General features: G+C 30.6%; 2 protein-coding genes and 1 long non-coding RNA gene across 3 annotated transcripts; 1 reads left to right on the top strand and 2 right to left on the bottom strand.

Moving 5' to 3' along the window:
* Nucleotides 1–539: 539 nt before the first annotated feature.
* LOC112089242 lies at nt 540–2624 on the bottom strand. Its single transcript, XR_002900914.1, has 8 exons — nt 2372–2624; nt 2225–2295; nt 1844–1889; nt 1542–1717; nt 1361–1436; nt 1119–1241; nt 822–946; nt 540–663 (listed from the first exon to the last, which is right to left on the bottom strand). It is a non-coding gene; the product is annotated as an uncharacterized LOC112089242 (long non-coding RNA).
* A 1435-nt stretch (nt 2625–4059) lies between these two features.
* Nucleotides 4060–5207, bottom strand: LOC18025449 (casparian strip membrane protein 3). The gene is made up of 3 exons (XM_006408648.2): nt 4809–5207; nt 4532–4655; nt 4060–4278 (listed from the first exon to the last, which is right to left on the bottom strand). Exons 1-3 carry the CDS (start codon nt 5129–5131, stop codon nt 4060–4062), a joined length of 666 nt encoding a protein of 221 aa, XP_006408711.1. The 5' UTR covers nt 5132–5207.
* Nucleotides 5208–11607: 6400 nt separating this feature from the next.
* Nucleotides 11608–12843, top strand: LOC18025450 (proline-rich extensin-like protein EPR1). The gene has a single exon (XM_006408649.2). The coding sequence runs from the start codon at nt 11641–11643 to the stop codon at nt 12682–12684; it is 1044 nt and encodes a 347-aa protein (XP_006408712.1). The 5' UTR covers nt 11608–11640; the 3' UTR covers nt 12685–12843.
* Nucleotides 12844–16259: the final 3416 nt, after the last annotated feature.

A 16259-nucleotide genomic window follows, 5' to 3' on the forward strand; every position in this document is an offset into this window, starting at 1 on the left:
AAGTGAAAAATCTAGACTTGCTCTGAAACCATTATACAGTATATGACATACCGGAGGGATGGTCGTAATTATGATTCTTCTTTTATCACCAATTGGTTTTATACAAATTGCTTTGTTTCTCTTTGTCTGGATGTGATGATAAGCACATGTACCCTCACTACAAAAAACGCGGTCTATAACGTCGGTTATTATTGAGCTTCACGTCACTAATTAACCGACTTAAAACCAAATACCGTCACTTTTAAAACCGTCGTAATAACGTGCGACGTTAAGTATTTTAGCTTCGCTTTTCAGAATGACGCATACTTTAGCGTCAGAATATTTGGGTCGGTTTAACAACGTAAACCAAAAGTGTTTTTAAGTGACGTGAAACAAACTACATATTTTTTTTAAGCCAGTCATACAACCGACGTAAGCTCCACTTATTAATTTTAACTATTTTGCTAATTAAATATATATATATATAATATACACTCTAATTAACAAAGATTTCAAATGATTACTCAAATAACAATTCAAATTATTCAAATAAATCTGTTTTTACATAGAAATGCAAATGTCATTGAAACTACAATTTTTTTCATATAGTATACCTATATGTACTGTCTTCATGGATTTTTCTTAATACACAGCTTTTCCAGATCCTCAAATTGATGCTTTTTCCTGAAATGATTACATAACAATGAAACAACAAATCTAACTAATGCAGAAAACATATTCAAATACTAGTTGAGGCATTTAGAGACAATCTCCTCACATCATCAATGAAACAAACGAACTTGCAAGAACGAACCAGAAACTATGGTGTAATATTAACATACCAGTTTTCAAGTGAAATCCAAGCTCATAGTCCAGTCTTGGAAATGCCACTTTCGTGGTCACTGTTGATACTAGATGTTTGATGAAGGTTTATGTTAAACTTTGTGTTGCCAACTACTGCATTCACCTGTAAAAAATTACACTTTATCATATCAACAATGAAGTCAGAGAAGGGATAACATCAAATAGGGAGATAGAGAAAAACCAAGTGCCCAAAAGCTTAAAAAGAGTTATTTTCAGAGGGTAAAAGAGATAAAAAAATTTCACTTTCTAAAGTAAGAGAATTGAAAAGTACAAACCTGCATTCTTTTTCCTGCTTAGCATTTTCCTCAGAACATCTTAGCCTATCAGCAAGTGTAACACCTTCAAGTCGGCAATATTCCAGCTCCCTCTTTGCCTAAAAGTTTAAAGGGATTGAGAACCTAAAAGAGCATGATAAAAGTTGAGAAAAGGGTTTTCCTCTGTTAGAGCAAATAGTAAAGGCTTCAACTTCAGTATCAACAACGTATAAATCAATCATCAATTGCATGAAAAGACATACAAGCTCGTTGACATATATTTGCAGATGTTCTAGTTGGGTATTTTGAGTGCTCCAAAAGGACTGCTATGGATAACCACTGAGAAAAGATACCAAAGATAGAAATAACAACTTTTATCAGACATGCTCACAGCAGTGTTTAAACAAAAGAAATCATGTGGCAAAAGAAATCTCTTGATAATACCTGCAACAACTGGTTTGCACTTCTTTCAACAAAAAAAGAGTCCCGTCTTTTGCCAGCAAAGGACTCCTGTTTGCTGATATCTCTCTCGAGGAGGGCCTTCTGTTTTTTTTGCCAGCAAAGGACTCAGACAAAACATATTTCTTCCTCCTACTTGGATCATGAAACCATAATTTTTTCTGTGTTTATTACAAAAGTGAACACAAAATATAGAAATAGTTAAGACCAAGAAGTTTGAAAAGACATCAGCATTGTCACTTTCAAGTATGACATTATTTTGATATACGTGAAACAAGGAAAAGTACCTGAATCATTTTCCAAGCCATCTCTTTCCTGTAGTTGGTAATTTTCCTACAATCAGTGTAATGTACATTACTCAGTGAGCCTAACCACGAGCCAAACAAACCTCCAGAATCCTTGATAGGACATTTTAGATGAAGCAAAGAGGTAAAGAAACAGAACATAAAGCATCATACGAGCTATTTTGCTTTGACTATATTGGACAGAAAACGTGATTAACATAAAATTTAACACACCCATCTACTTCCGCGTAAAAAGAGAGTTTATCCAAAGAATGGCATCAAACGACATTCAAATGAGTAGCCAATATAGACTAATCAAAATAGAAATGGACGAATACAGAAGATACTTAAAGGAAAACACAAAAACGCACAGAGAAGATATACCTGGTAGACGAAGCTCACAAAAGAACCAACGAACAGCGTATCCCTTCACACGAGCACAGATTTGTACGAAACTATCATGTCAACAAAATTAACTATTAGAATCAATCTGCATCATCAAAAAACGCAGCAAATTTCTACCGAGCGAACCTTTACTGTTGCTTCTGAAACTCGATGTTAGATCTGCGCATTTGAGATGAAATGGAAATTGATTTCAAACGATTCAAAAGACTAAATCGATGAGACGCTTAGGTCAGAAACTCTAGAACTTGAAAGAAATCGATTCCCAATTTCGGTAATCGATCATTGAAAACGGATTTGGAGCTCTAGGGATTGAGTTTCGTTTCGCAATCGTAAACTCAGAGAATTGGGAATATTTTTTTTTTTTAAATAATAATAAATTGATCATGGGCCTTTGTTTAGTGGATCATACATTAACAATTAACTTTGGATGTTAAAGTCGGTTAACAAACAGACGTTAAAATCCTTCCTTTGAAAAATGTTAAAGTCGAAGTTTGCAACATTCAAGTCATTTATATATACACACGTATACACACATGTTAGCAAAAAGACTTGACAGAGATGATGAGGCGACAATTGATCTTTGATCTAGCAGAAGTTACTGTACTCTCTCTGACAGAAGAAAGTTGCTTATGTTGGATTCCATCTTGTTGAATGTGAGGTTTGTGATGGCTCTATCGGTAGAGTTTGTTTCTGATTCGATCTCTTCCTCTCTACTCAACCTCCAATTAAACAACTGTCACTTTTATTTGTCTCTTCGAGATTTAGATACTAGGAACACCAAAATGATTTCATTTCAAATGTGGATTAGAAAAAAAAAAGACATGATCTATACCTGGTTTTATCACCATAATCATATCTGGAACCAAATGTAATAGCCCATTTTCGTAGATTCACAGCCTGTCCCAAAACCTTCTCATACTCTTGCAGGATCTTCATGACCGTGGGTGAGCATGGAAAAAGAATAAAGCATCATAAAAAACGAGCAGATGATTTATATTGGTCCCATACTCCCATACCGATCTTCATACCCTTTTTATTTCCTTGTTAATGTCACTTTTGTAAGTAACTGACTCAATACTTCCACACAAAATGCAACAAAGGATCACCTTGACGGATTCCTCGTTCTGGTTTGATTATGCCATGCGGTGTTCCATTGACCAAACCGGGAAACTTATTGATTCTACACATTTCATGCTTAATCCAGCCTATCCACCGTTCATCGAAGCTCATATTATTATTATTTTTTTTTTTATCGAAGCTCAAATTTTTTCGTTTTGATTTCTAGAAAATGCAATTTGTTTCATATTTGATGCAAATATGTCAAACTTACTATTTTTCAGATTAATTTATTAAACACGGTCGTATATAACGGAAAAGATGTTCATCATTACGTAACACAAGTAAAACTGGGGTTCATCGTGGAGTCGTTATAGAGCTATTCATCGTGAGCTCATGTATGTAGTACATAAAATTAGGTTTGTAAGTTCGAAACGGTAGATCATAACTTGTAAATTGTAATAGGATCATTTCAAGGAACTTCACTGATGATGTAACACAAGGCAAAGGTATTATATATATTAAAAAAAAAACAATTTATATGTCCGGCAAGTTTGAAGTAATTGTTCAAACACAATTGTATAGGAAAAAAAAGCAAAAACAAAATATGTTAAATGCAAAGATTGATTTACAACATGATTCACAATACCCAAATTACACAACATAACAAAACCATATCTTACATTTGACCCTTGTCAAATTCACATAAATGAATTTTCATAGCACACTAGAAATTTAATCGAGACAAATATAAAATGTCAAGTCGACCTCTTGAGTGCAAATGCAGAGAGGATGACAAGGAACATCAGAAGAGCTGCCGCAATAAAGGAAGCCACCACGGCGCCGCTAGTTCCTTGGCAAAAATCACCAAACTGCTGGCAAACTGGAAGCCAGTTCGAGCTCGAATTCCCATTGTGTGCCAAATAAACTATCGCTGCAGAAGCGGATGCCGCCATCATTGTGAGGCCCATCATCGCCTGAACCCCAACAAACCGTATACGGATTAATATATAGATGTGTCATATGTGTACTCAACATACATATTCATTGTTATTGATCTTAATACCATCGTATATACAACCATAGTCAATACATTAATAAATGTGTAATAGAAGCCTTTTTTTTCTTTGAACATCATGTAATATAAACCTTAAAATGTTAATTTTCGGGAGAACATATCACATGTCAACGTTCCAAACACTCAGCAATCTAACACATAAAAAATGTTACCGTGTCACATAAGATAAGGAAGAGCCTAGGTGGCACCGCGAGAGGCCGGAGGATACAGACAATGGAGAAAGGCAATGATAGGGTTAGGTATCCGCCCACGATGGAGTTTACTATAACAAAAGATCTGCAAAACAAAACAGATAATCTAGGTTTGAGAGAATCTATGTACCATAATCTCTAATAAGCACCAAACACAATGCTACAAACTCAGTTGATAGTTGGTTATCACATTTTTGGCAAATCTATAGTAAGAGTTAACATTTCGAGAGAAACTTACGAAAAAGTAGGTAAATCGGTGTACTCAGCCTGGAACTGCAAGAACTGAGTAAAGAAAGGAAGAGTCTCTTCCGTGGTCGCCATCTTTGCTGCAGCGGCCATTGCCGTGATGGCTGCAATGAGTCTAAGAACAAAATCGAAGATGGCAACACCTCTTTTCCAGCCGGCCTTGCTCATCTTTTCTTGCTTATGTTTGTCCATGATTCGGCTGTAGTTCATGGGAGGAGCAAACACGTGAGCTTTGCCTTTTCCTTTGTCTAGCTTTGGTTTTTGAACAATGGGTTCTTCTTCTTCTCTTCTGCTCCCTGCCTTTTCGATATCCATTGGTGATAATGGAGAATAAGGTTATCCCTACAATTCGAATGTGGAAAATATTCAAAGAAGGAGCTAGAGATGATGATGATGATGAATCCTAGGTCTTGCATGTAAGATATATATACATGCATGAATTGAGTTGTTGAAGTGGATGAAATGGGTTTGAGTGTGTATATTTTATCTTTGAGGGTTCATGAGAAATTTATTCTTAAATTCAAGATCGATTTTTAGTAAGATATAGTAGACAACTTGCTCCATTGCCAAATAAGTGTTTCTATGCCAACAACCATGTACCTTTAAGTTATAACCGAACTAGTACATTATTCAATACACAGGGATGGTGTTTTAACAAATTATACTTTTTGACCAGTGACTCTGAATGGAGCACATTATACGTTTTGTAGGATTAGGTTTGGTTGAATTATTTGCTGACTTGCTTTAGGGTGTAATATTATTAGGTGATGCAGGATATTAATTAATTCGCCTTCTATTTTTTTTTTAGTGTCAATAACATGCAATATATACAAACTGTAACACACCGACTATATATCTTATATATAAAACTTGGCCAACTCTCTCTAGTTGAGTGACACATCAGCGCTGGAAAGAGCGCCACCTGTCATCTTCAAACATTAATAAAATAAATAATTAATTATATTTAAAGCAAACAAATTAAAACATATTAAAAATATTAAAACATTTTAAATTACATTAAAACACATTAAAGCACATTAATAAATATTAATATATATTTATATTAGAATGAAATTTAAATTTAATTTAAACATATACAAACGTATAAATATTATATAATACAAGACTTTTTAAATGCACAACTCTATTTTTTTAAAATGTTTTAAAATTTATTTATAAACTAAAAAATTAATTAATTTTTAATGCAAGTGAAAACAAATTATGAAACTAAATAACTCAAATAATATTATATAAAAATTCAACTAATAAAATTATAAAACACAAATTATATTTAATAAATGATTAAAAAGATAAAAGTTATTAAAAAAGTAATAGTAAAAAGAAAGATATCTACATAAAAATGTCATCTATGATTTTTTTTTAAATAATAAAAAAGATGGAATCAATAAAATATATATAACCAAAAAAAATTCAAATGATAAATTAAGAAATTAACAAGTATTATATTAGTAATTTATAAGAATAAAAAGAATATAAAGATCGAAGAAAAAATGAGACTATTTAATACAACTGGTGTAAAAAAGATTACATATAATGTATCGTCAAGAAGAAATCAAAGAAAATATAAATATTTTAGAAAAAAATATATTAATAAGCAAACATAAAATTCAATAAAAAATATTTAAAATATATAAATTAAAATAAGATCTGCGCATACGCGCGGGTTCTCTCCTAGTAATAATACAAAACCACCAAAATAGTGTTCTTGTCCAGTTTTTTCCTTAGAATGAAAATATCAGATATTGGTACGTAGTTTTTTTTTTCTCGGTCAGATATTGGTAGTTTATTTGCAGAAGATGATAAATGAAAACTTTAAATGTTACAAAACTATATAATGTTAATATTTTTAAAATCAAGCTCTACTCTACATCATTCAAGAATTAGTGAGTTAGGCTTCGATTATAGTTAAGATGCAGAATTTTGGAATTATGTTTTTAATTATTTTGAAAAATATATATTTTCAGTTTGATGACTAAATTATCCTAATTTAAAATTTATTGTTATATCTATTATATTAAAACAGAAGCACTTTTAGTATTTGCTTCCAAACATTTCTAATTTTTTTAAAAAAATTATTTGGAAACAGTTTTAAAATTATCATAATTTAGTATAATATTATTTAAAAAACACATTTTCTTTTGTATATAAATTTAATTACGAAAATTAGATATTAGTAAAGATATTTAAAGATTTCCTTAAATATAGGTTATATTTAATTTAAAATTTAAACTTATAAATTTTTGTAATTAAATCTAATTCTGAATAATAGATATTAATTTAAATTACTTTAGATTTCCTTAAATATAGGTTTATTTAATTTAACATTTGAAATTCAAATAATATTTTCAAAATAAGACATATGATTAACGAATATTTTATTGTATTTTTAATTATATTCAATCAGACTAAAATCAAAAACTGATAAATATTAATATTATATAGTAATTTGATGGAATGAGTTAAGTTTTTTAATAATTATGGTCTTATGCGGATTAAGTTATCAAAATATGCAAGATATTAAAATAAAAATTATTTAAAAATTAGTAAATATTTATATTATATAGTAATATTAATGGACGGATTAGAATTATAGTTTTATAACCATAGTCCTTTACGGATTAATAGAATGAGCGAATTATAAATATGTTTTTATAATAACATTTATTTTTTGATTAATAAAAACGACCGGATTAAAATTATGTTTCATGATCGTGGTCATAATAATACTAGAAAAAAAAATTAAAATATAAAAACAAAGTTCATAATTAAAATTATATCGATAATATTTAATTAATCGATATTTTTATTCTACTAATATACAAAATCTATACTATTTAAAATTAAAATATATTGATTTAAAAAATAAATAAATAACAAAACAAATTATATCTAAACATAAAATAAATATAAATTAATTAAAAAAAAATCCTGTGCGGACGCACGGGGTTAGCATCTAGTTAATATTAAAATTAAAAACATTAATATTAAATATAAATAAACATAGGAAAAGAATTTAGTTTTTTAAAGATAAAATCAAGAAGTTTAAAGATAAACTTTGTATTTCGATGTTTTGTATTCAACTTGTAATCTTCTTTGTACTTCGGTACTTTAATGAAATTTAGCCGTAAAAAAATTAAGAAATTTATCCCATTATGAACTTTAAAATATTAAATAACTTTAAATATGAAAATTTATTTATTTATTAATGAAAAAGTGTAATTTAAATCATGTCAAAAATTGTCTTATTATAAAGAAGAAATGTAATTTCAAAAATTTTATACAAAAAATTGTAGTTACAACAATAAATAGTGTTTATGTAAACTTGGTATACTCAAATTTAGATTTCTGAATCGTTTTTATTACGATGTCTACACAGAAAAAGTGTATTTTTCAAATTGAAATTCATAAATAAAGTATTTTTCCAATTATTTCTAATATTTATTTGTATATATGGGTTTTTTCAACAGAGAAATATTTAATTATATTTTACTCTTTTGGATCAGGATTCAGAGAGATGGAAAAGTTACAGATAAAACGAAAAAAGAACGGGGCAATTATATTTAGAGGACAAAAAAACTGTAGTATTATTCATTTAATACTTTTTCAAACTTTACCACTTTTAGACTTATATACCCTTTTTCTATAATTGCAAATTTTTTTTAAAAATACTTTTATAATCTAAAAATTTGGGAAAATTCAGAAAAAGAAAGAAATATATTTTTTGTACTAATTTTTTGCAAACAAAAGTTTTAAAATAATTTTTTACAAATGTTCTACAAATTAATAGAAAACATATTCAATAAATCTATAAATTTATAGAATATCATGTCTACTATTTCATTAGTTTTCTACGAAATATATAGAATTCGTTATCTATAGTTTTCCCCATATTCTACAAAGTTATGAAACCGTATTCTACAACATGTTCATTTCTCTACAGTTTAGTAGAATTATATTTCATTATTTCTATAATTAATTCTTTGTTCTACTACTTTGTAGAATCTCATTTTTACAATAAACTCTTTGTTTTATAATTATAGAATATTAATTCTACTAAACGGTTAACTAAATCTTCAAGAATCTAGGATCAGGTTTAGAATATCTACAGAATATGTTTTTTTCCTTTTCAAATTATTTATTTTACCAATATATTTTTTTTAAATTTTTATTTTAGAAATTAAATTTTGGCGACATTTATTCCTTCTTCTCCATATCTACACACTTTTCTCCTCCTTCAACACACATCCTTTCACGTTTTTTCATAATTTTTATGTATTCTCTCTGATTTTTCATTCTAATTACTTTAAAATATATTACATATCTACATAACATGTGGTCTCTAGAATTCTGGTTTAGAGAAGAATGAAATTTTACTGGGCAAATGTTTTTGGGTAAATGTAAATTTTTTTGGGTAATATATATATATATATATATATATATTTTTTTTTTTACTTTTTTCGTTCGAAGATGGATTCTGCAAAATTGTTTGGGTAAATGTAATTTTTGTTTTACTTTTTTTTTTAATTTTTAATTTAATCGGATTAAAATTAAGTACCAAAAATTTTTATTATTCTGGATAATTTTGATTTAAAGGGTAGAAAAGGATAAATAATTTGTAGAAGTATTAAGGGGACAACTTCCAAAATTAAAGTATTAAAAGGACAATAGCAATGTTTTATTATCCTATATTTTTAATTATCCCAAAAAGAACTGAACTAATGATCAAAGTTAGACAATTTATAATGCTTTACTGGAAGAGGAGTGTAAAAGGAAATTTGAAGAAAACTATTTCAAGAGTATCAAATTTACTTGCGATTTATATTTGAACGGTTCGCCGATATCGTAGTTCTAAATGGCACGCACTAAGAATATGGAAATAAATTAACACTGACGTATAGTTATATGTTTGTTGATTACATTGAAAAAAAACTATTGTCAAGCGAGAGGTTAGCCTATAAATATTTTAATCTTTAAATATTTTTTTATTAAACATAAAGTTATAATAGGTATTTTTTTTGCCAAGTTAAATCGAAAACCCAAAACAATATAGACCTATTGTAATTTGAAAAACAAAATCAATAATAAACGACACTTAAACTGAAACAGACGGAATATATATTTTATATAAAATAAAATAAAATACAATAACGCTATATCTTGTTAGAAATTCCATTATTCAAAATGAAATCATAACTACAATATATATTGCCTTATTTGTTTTTAGTATTATAGTATTGCCTATTTGAGCTGAAACGTTACACTAACTTCCATACAAGTCTGATTATCTCTATACAAATATGGAACCACACTTGGAATGTCTCTGGAACATGCAGATGACGACGGTCTATGAGTTTGTCAGAAAAAAGCGAGCTCGTGAATAAAAAAGTTGGACAACACTTAGATATGCATTTACGTTAATATATAGAAGCCATACACGATTGTTAAAACAAAAAAAAATCCATAATTTTTTCTAGAAATAATGTTTCACTGATGTTTTGTTCATATAACTATATTATGTTGCAAATTTAGTTTCTACTTATGAAACAAGCATCCAAATATGTTGATGGGATTGACTAGTTTCTAATGGACTCCGAAACTACAATAAAAAGAAAAATAGACCCTTAGAACCTTTTTCTTTTTTAAAAATAGGCATTAACTAATGTTTTTTTAACCTTATTTTCTTTTTTATTAAAGGATTAACTATAGTGTTTCGACAAAAAGAAAAGCTAATGCATGTTTCTAAACCCTCAACACTCAAATAAAATTAACTCACTTAAACCATTGTTAATGAGAATTAACAACTTCATTGTACATGACGAGGCAAAACCTGCATGCATGGATATTCAAGTTTTCTGCAACCTGAATTATCGAGTTTTTTTTTTTTAGTTCCTTGAAATCTTCAGTCGGCAGAAGAAATGTAAAGAAATGGTGATAATAGAACAAATGCTATTTATTATATTTTGTCGTTTACATCAATGATATTGACTTCTTATCATCAATTTCTTGACAGTAGAAAGAGGTTCATAGTCATAATTAATATTTCGATGTCAAAAAAAAAGAAATTCATAATATATTTCATGAATGAGGTTTGTTACAGGCTTGCAGCGATGGTGCTGATATTTTCATGTAATTGTTATCTATGCTCTTTGATTGTTTTCAGTTGGTCTAGCTAATTAATCTTCTACTTCTTGAACTTTGTAAATACATCATTTCACCAAGATCATGATGCCAAATTGCGATCAGATTTTATATAGTTTTCATGAAAACAAGGTTAAGAATGAAGTTAGTCCTGTTTTTATTTCCGCTAAGTATTTAAGGTTATTCTTAAGAACTAATGCTGTTAAAAAAACAGTGTGCGAGAAATCAATTAATTGGATGTAAAAACAAAATCAATAAAGTAAGAAAGAGAGCGTTTTAAAACCTGAGAGTAGTGTACAAGCTACCGATGATCCAGCTAGTTCCAGGCGTCTCCCCAGACTACAAAACACAGACTAACATCTGCCATTAAGGGATCTAATTAATATAACAAGACAAATAATTACATAATCAGAAACGGTTTTAAACAAGATCTCACGACACATGTATGGCATTAGAAAAGAGATCTTACACGGTTTTGAAAATGGACAAAGTAATTTGAGGTTCTCTTGACACGAACCATAACCGTTCATGCCCAAAGCCGTAAATTCTGTAGAAACAAACCTTCACAACAATACACGGCGTTTCAGAGAGCTTTTCTCACAACCTCAAGTATTTAAACTCGAAAACGAGTGACCATCTTTAGTTCTCTGTAAGTCACTTACACGATGAGAGTTACACTATTAGATTTCATGAGATTCTTTGTACTCATTCTTTCTTTTAGTGGTGCTTTAGTCGCTGCAGATGAAACCGTGGAGACACAGAACTATGGTTACCCACCTCCGTCACCAACTTATGGAGCTCCACCAACCTATCCAACACCTAGATCTCCTATAATACCACCACCAGTGCAAAAGCCTCCAACACCAACTTACAGCCCTCCAATCAAGCCACCACATATCAAGAAACCTCCAACACCAATATACAGTCCTCCAGTAAAACCACCACCCGTGCAAAAGCCTCCAACACCAACTTACAGTCCTCCTGTTCGGCCACCCCCAATCCAGAAGCCTCCGACACCAACTTACAGTCCTCCAGTAAAACCACCACCAGTACAAAAGCCTCCAACACCAACTTACAGTCCCCCTATCAAACCACCACCGGTGAGAAAGCCTCCAACACCAATTTACAGTCCTCCTGTTAGGCCACCCCCAATCCAGAAGCCTCCGACACCAACTTACAGTCCTCCGGTAAAACCACCACCAGTGCAAAAGCCTCCAACACCGATTTATAGTCCTCCTGTTAAGCCGCCACCAGTGCAAAAACCTCCAACACCAACTTATAGTCCTCCTATAAAACCACCACCGATACAGATTCCACCAACACCTACTTACAGTCCTCCAGTAAAACCACCACCGGTGCAGAAGCCTCCAACACCAACCTATAGTCCACCTATTAAACCACCCCCAGTGAAGCCTCCAACACCAACTTACAGTCCACCTGTTAAGCCACCACCTGTGCAAAAACCTCCGACACCAACTTATAGTCCTCCTATAAAACCGCCACCGATACAAAAACCTCCAACACCAATTTACAGTCCCCCTATAATGCCACCACCTGTGCAGAAGCCTCCAACGCCAACTTATAGTCCACCTGTAATACCACCACCGGTACAGATGCCTCCAACGCCAACCTATAGTCCTCCACAAGGTGGATACGGTACTCCTCCTCCATATGCATATCTTTTGGAACCGTTAGTCGTAAACAATTAGGGCTACAAGTTACAAAATATATATACTCCCTCATGGATCGCCAAGTAGGCTATCTAGCAAAAGAAGGGTCTATGTTGTATATGGTACTGCATATTATGTGGTATAATAAATAAAGCTGTATGAATCATAATAAAATATTCATTATGATTTTATGTTACAGTCGCGCTCTTGGTTAAGATCATACATCGTATGCCACACTCTAAGCTTTTGATTGCTATTTATGTATGCGTTTTTTTATCACATTTTTTAGATAGCAATGTCATTTAAATTCAAGAAGAAAATAATATCTGTGTTTGTTTTAGCCGAAAAAAACACTCTGCATGTTGCATTTTAATCAACTGAAATTACATATCTCGACACCTAATAAACTGGAAAGTTAAGATTTGAATGCTATGAGCATAATTTGGCCAACTCCAATATTCAACAGCTCTGATGAAAACAATACTCTAAAAAAATCAGAAATTAGACCAAACTCTAGACTCATCTTTGAAATTCTATTATGAGTAAAAACGAACTGCTTATGTTTAAGAGCAACGTACAGTAGTCAGCCTTTACTCTGTTTTTTTTTTAGATGTAGTGATACTCCGTGCATAGTAGGCAAACTCCCAATTTAGTGTAGGAAATCTGACGATACACTTCAGTTATTTTATCTTTGATAAAACATCTGACAATACATCAGGACAGTAGTTAATGTAGTGTTCCTGCTGTTTTTAAACCAACTAGATTTTAACTAGTAAGTCAAATATTTTTCATAGATTAAATTTTGTAATATGCAAAGTGTAAAATTAAAAATAAGACCTAATTTACATTTTCGCTGCTTTGAAAGATTTGATACTTTTTGCAAATTGTGCCATTTGGCAACATGTTTAACAGTATAGATAAATCACAAACATACCTTGTTTGACAACAAATAGTATTTCTGTATTAATATCTATATTATTATTCGTGAAGAAAAACTCTGATGTGTCGCAGCAATTTTGTGTATTTTTGTGCTAATATGTCGTTAGTTTGTTTTCTAATTTATGTGGCTTTTTTGATGTTTTTAATATGTCGTTCATTTATATTAGCTATATATTTAAAAGTGATGTATCATAATTAGATCATTAAGGCCCATTTTATTCTAAATTTTATCTAGGGCCTATTTTATTGTAAAATCTGCAGTTTTCTTATTATTGGTTTAATCGTCTTTCCGTGGGAAGAGAATTGGACTACAGAGAACAAAAATAAATTCATCTATAAAAATAATATGTACAATAATGACTAAATCAGATTTAAAATTTAACATGATATCAAAGCTAACAAAATAATTGTTTACCTATGCTCTGATATAATAGTTTCGCATCCACCCTTGCATGAAAGATATAAACCAAAAAGAATAAAAGACAATTCTGACAAAAGAGAAAGAAATATCTGACTAGAGAAATTGAGAAATTAAAATAATCTATAAACGTAATGTATAGAAATAATGATTATTTTAAAGATTATCATTGTATCAAAAGTACTAAAAATATTGTTTAATTACCTACACTCTGATATCAAAATTTTGTGTCTGCGCTTGCATAAAAGATAAATACCGACAAAAAAGAAAATTTCCGTTAAACAAGGAGAAACTTATAGAGAACGAAGAACAAAAATTATCTTTAAACTTAGGCTATGAATGGTAAAAGGTAAAAAGCAGATTTCATAAAAAAAAAGGTAAAATCACAGAGAAATCACCAATGAGACAACTTTTTCCAAAAATTGTGTTTTTTTAGTAAGTGACGGTTTATACAGTGGTTAAAAAGTTGGACCGCCCTTCAAAAAAGACCACATCACTTATCCTGCGTTTCTTCAAAAAACACATTGGATAATATTGATTTTTCTTTTCTTTTAATTTGAATATTTAATTATTAAATTATCTTATATATACCTACTATGCTACCATCCTACAAATATTATATTAGTTATTATATATTTCTATAATATATTTATCTATAATATGTAATCTGTATCGCTTTAGTCTTATTCACCGTTCAAACATTTTATTGTGGACTGCAAACTGTTTTTTCACGAATTAAATATTATTTTGTACCGCTAATTATATAGAAACCTCATTTGTCCCACAAATAGATTTTCCCGCACGTACCGCAGTTGAACCATATTACACTCTTAAATCGCTGTTCCCGCACAGCAAAAAACACTGTCACCATTCAGAGATGTATATATATAATGACAAATTCAGAGATGAAACTAATCATGATATCAAAACTTATCCACGCTTACGAGAAAGAAAAGAATCGGCAATGATAGTCACTTTCGCCAAGACAAGGAGAAATTTCAGGCTAAAAAATTGAATACATATAAAATAAGCGTAAACTTAATTTATACAAATAATGATTACTTTAGAGATAAAACTTAACATGATATTAAAACTATCAAATAAATTGTTTAACTATAATATTAATGAACCCTTTCTGCCCGTGGACCAAATACCTAATTATACATATAATAATTATAATTCAACATTTTAACATGAGTATATAACACACAAATACAAGTCATAGATAAAATATTCATACTTCCTTTTTCGTACAAATTGAGTTTATTTTACTAAACTATCAATTCATTACTCGATGAATAAAAGGGGACATGGACGTAGCAGTGTCAATTGGGCTGTCCATGTCCAAATGGGCTTGTCCAAATGGGCATTTTTATTTTCTGGACATTAATGGTCCACACCCAAATAGAACCATGTCCAAATAAGACCAAATCCATTTTGGACCATGACCAATTGGACTGTCCATCAGTCCAAATAAGACTATTTTCAAAATTACTTAATTGTAGCAAAAAGAAGAGATTCAAAACATGAGTTTAACGTAATTGCAGCATAAAAAAGAGATTCAGCTTACAAGATACAAGTTCAACTAAAACATTGTCATAAAAAAGATAGAAGGGAGATAGAGACATTAATAACTTTTATGTTGTTTGGAAAAAATAGACATTAATAGAAAAAAGATAGACATTAATAGAAAAAGATCTCGAGAAAGTTACATCAGCTACTCTGAGTTACGATGATTATGCAGCTACCTTTCAGAGTGAAACACCTGCAGATGATTTCACCGACCTGAAATACCAAAAATCGACATTTTTTTTAATCAAAGGTAAACCCAGAATTTTTGTTCTGTATAACAAAAAGCCGACAAGTAATCAAGTAACTTAAACTTGGAACTTTGAATTGATGCATAAACAAGTAAACCCAAAAGACTAAAATCCACAAACAGTTGAAATTCAACTTCAATCCATGTCTGTAAAAGCTAAGAGCTAAAAGAAATTTGAAGAAAAGAGAGTGGAGAAGCTCACCTGTGTGATAAGCCGCCGGAATGACTCGCCGGGGACAGAGAATCCGATCGTTGGAGTCTCGCCGGAGAGAGAAGTAGCTCGCCGGAATGCAGTGAGAGATGAATGTCTCGAGAGATTGAGAGAAGAAAAAAAAATCCCAATTTAATTTGACCTATAAGTTTTAGACCATTGGGCCTACCAAAAACCATATGGTTTGACCAATTTATTTTCTGGACAAAACTAGACCAATACCATTT

Source organism: Eutrema salsugineum, unplaced genomic scaffold, assembly GCF_000478725.1.
Source record: "Eutrema salsugineum unplaced genomic scaffold, Eutsalg1_0 scaffold_12, whole genome shotgun sequence".
In the NCBI taxonomy this organism is placed as follows: domain Eukaryota; kingdom Viridiplantae; phylum Streptophyta; class Magnoliopsida; order Brassicales; family Brassicaceae; genus Eutrema; species Eutrema salsugineum.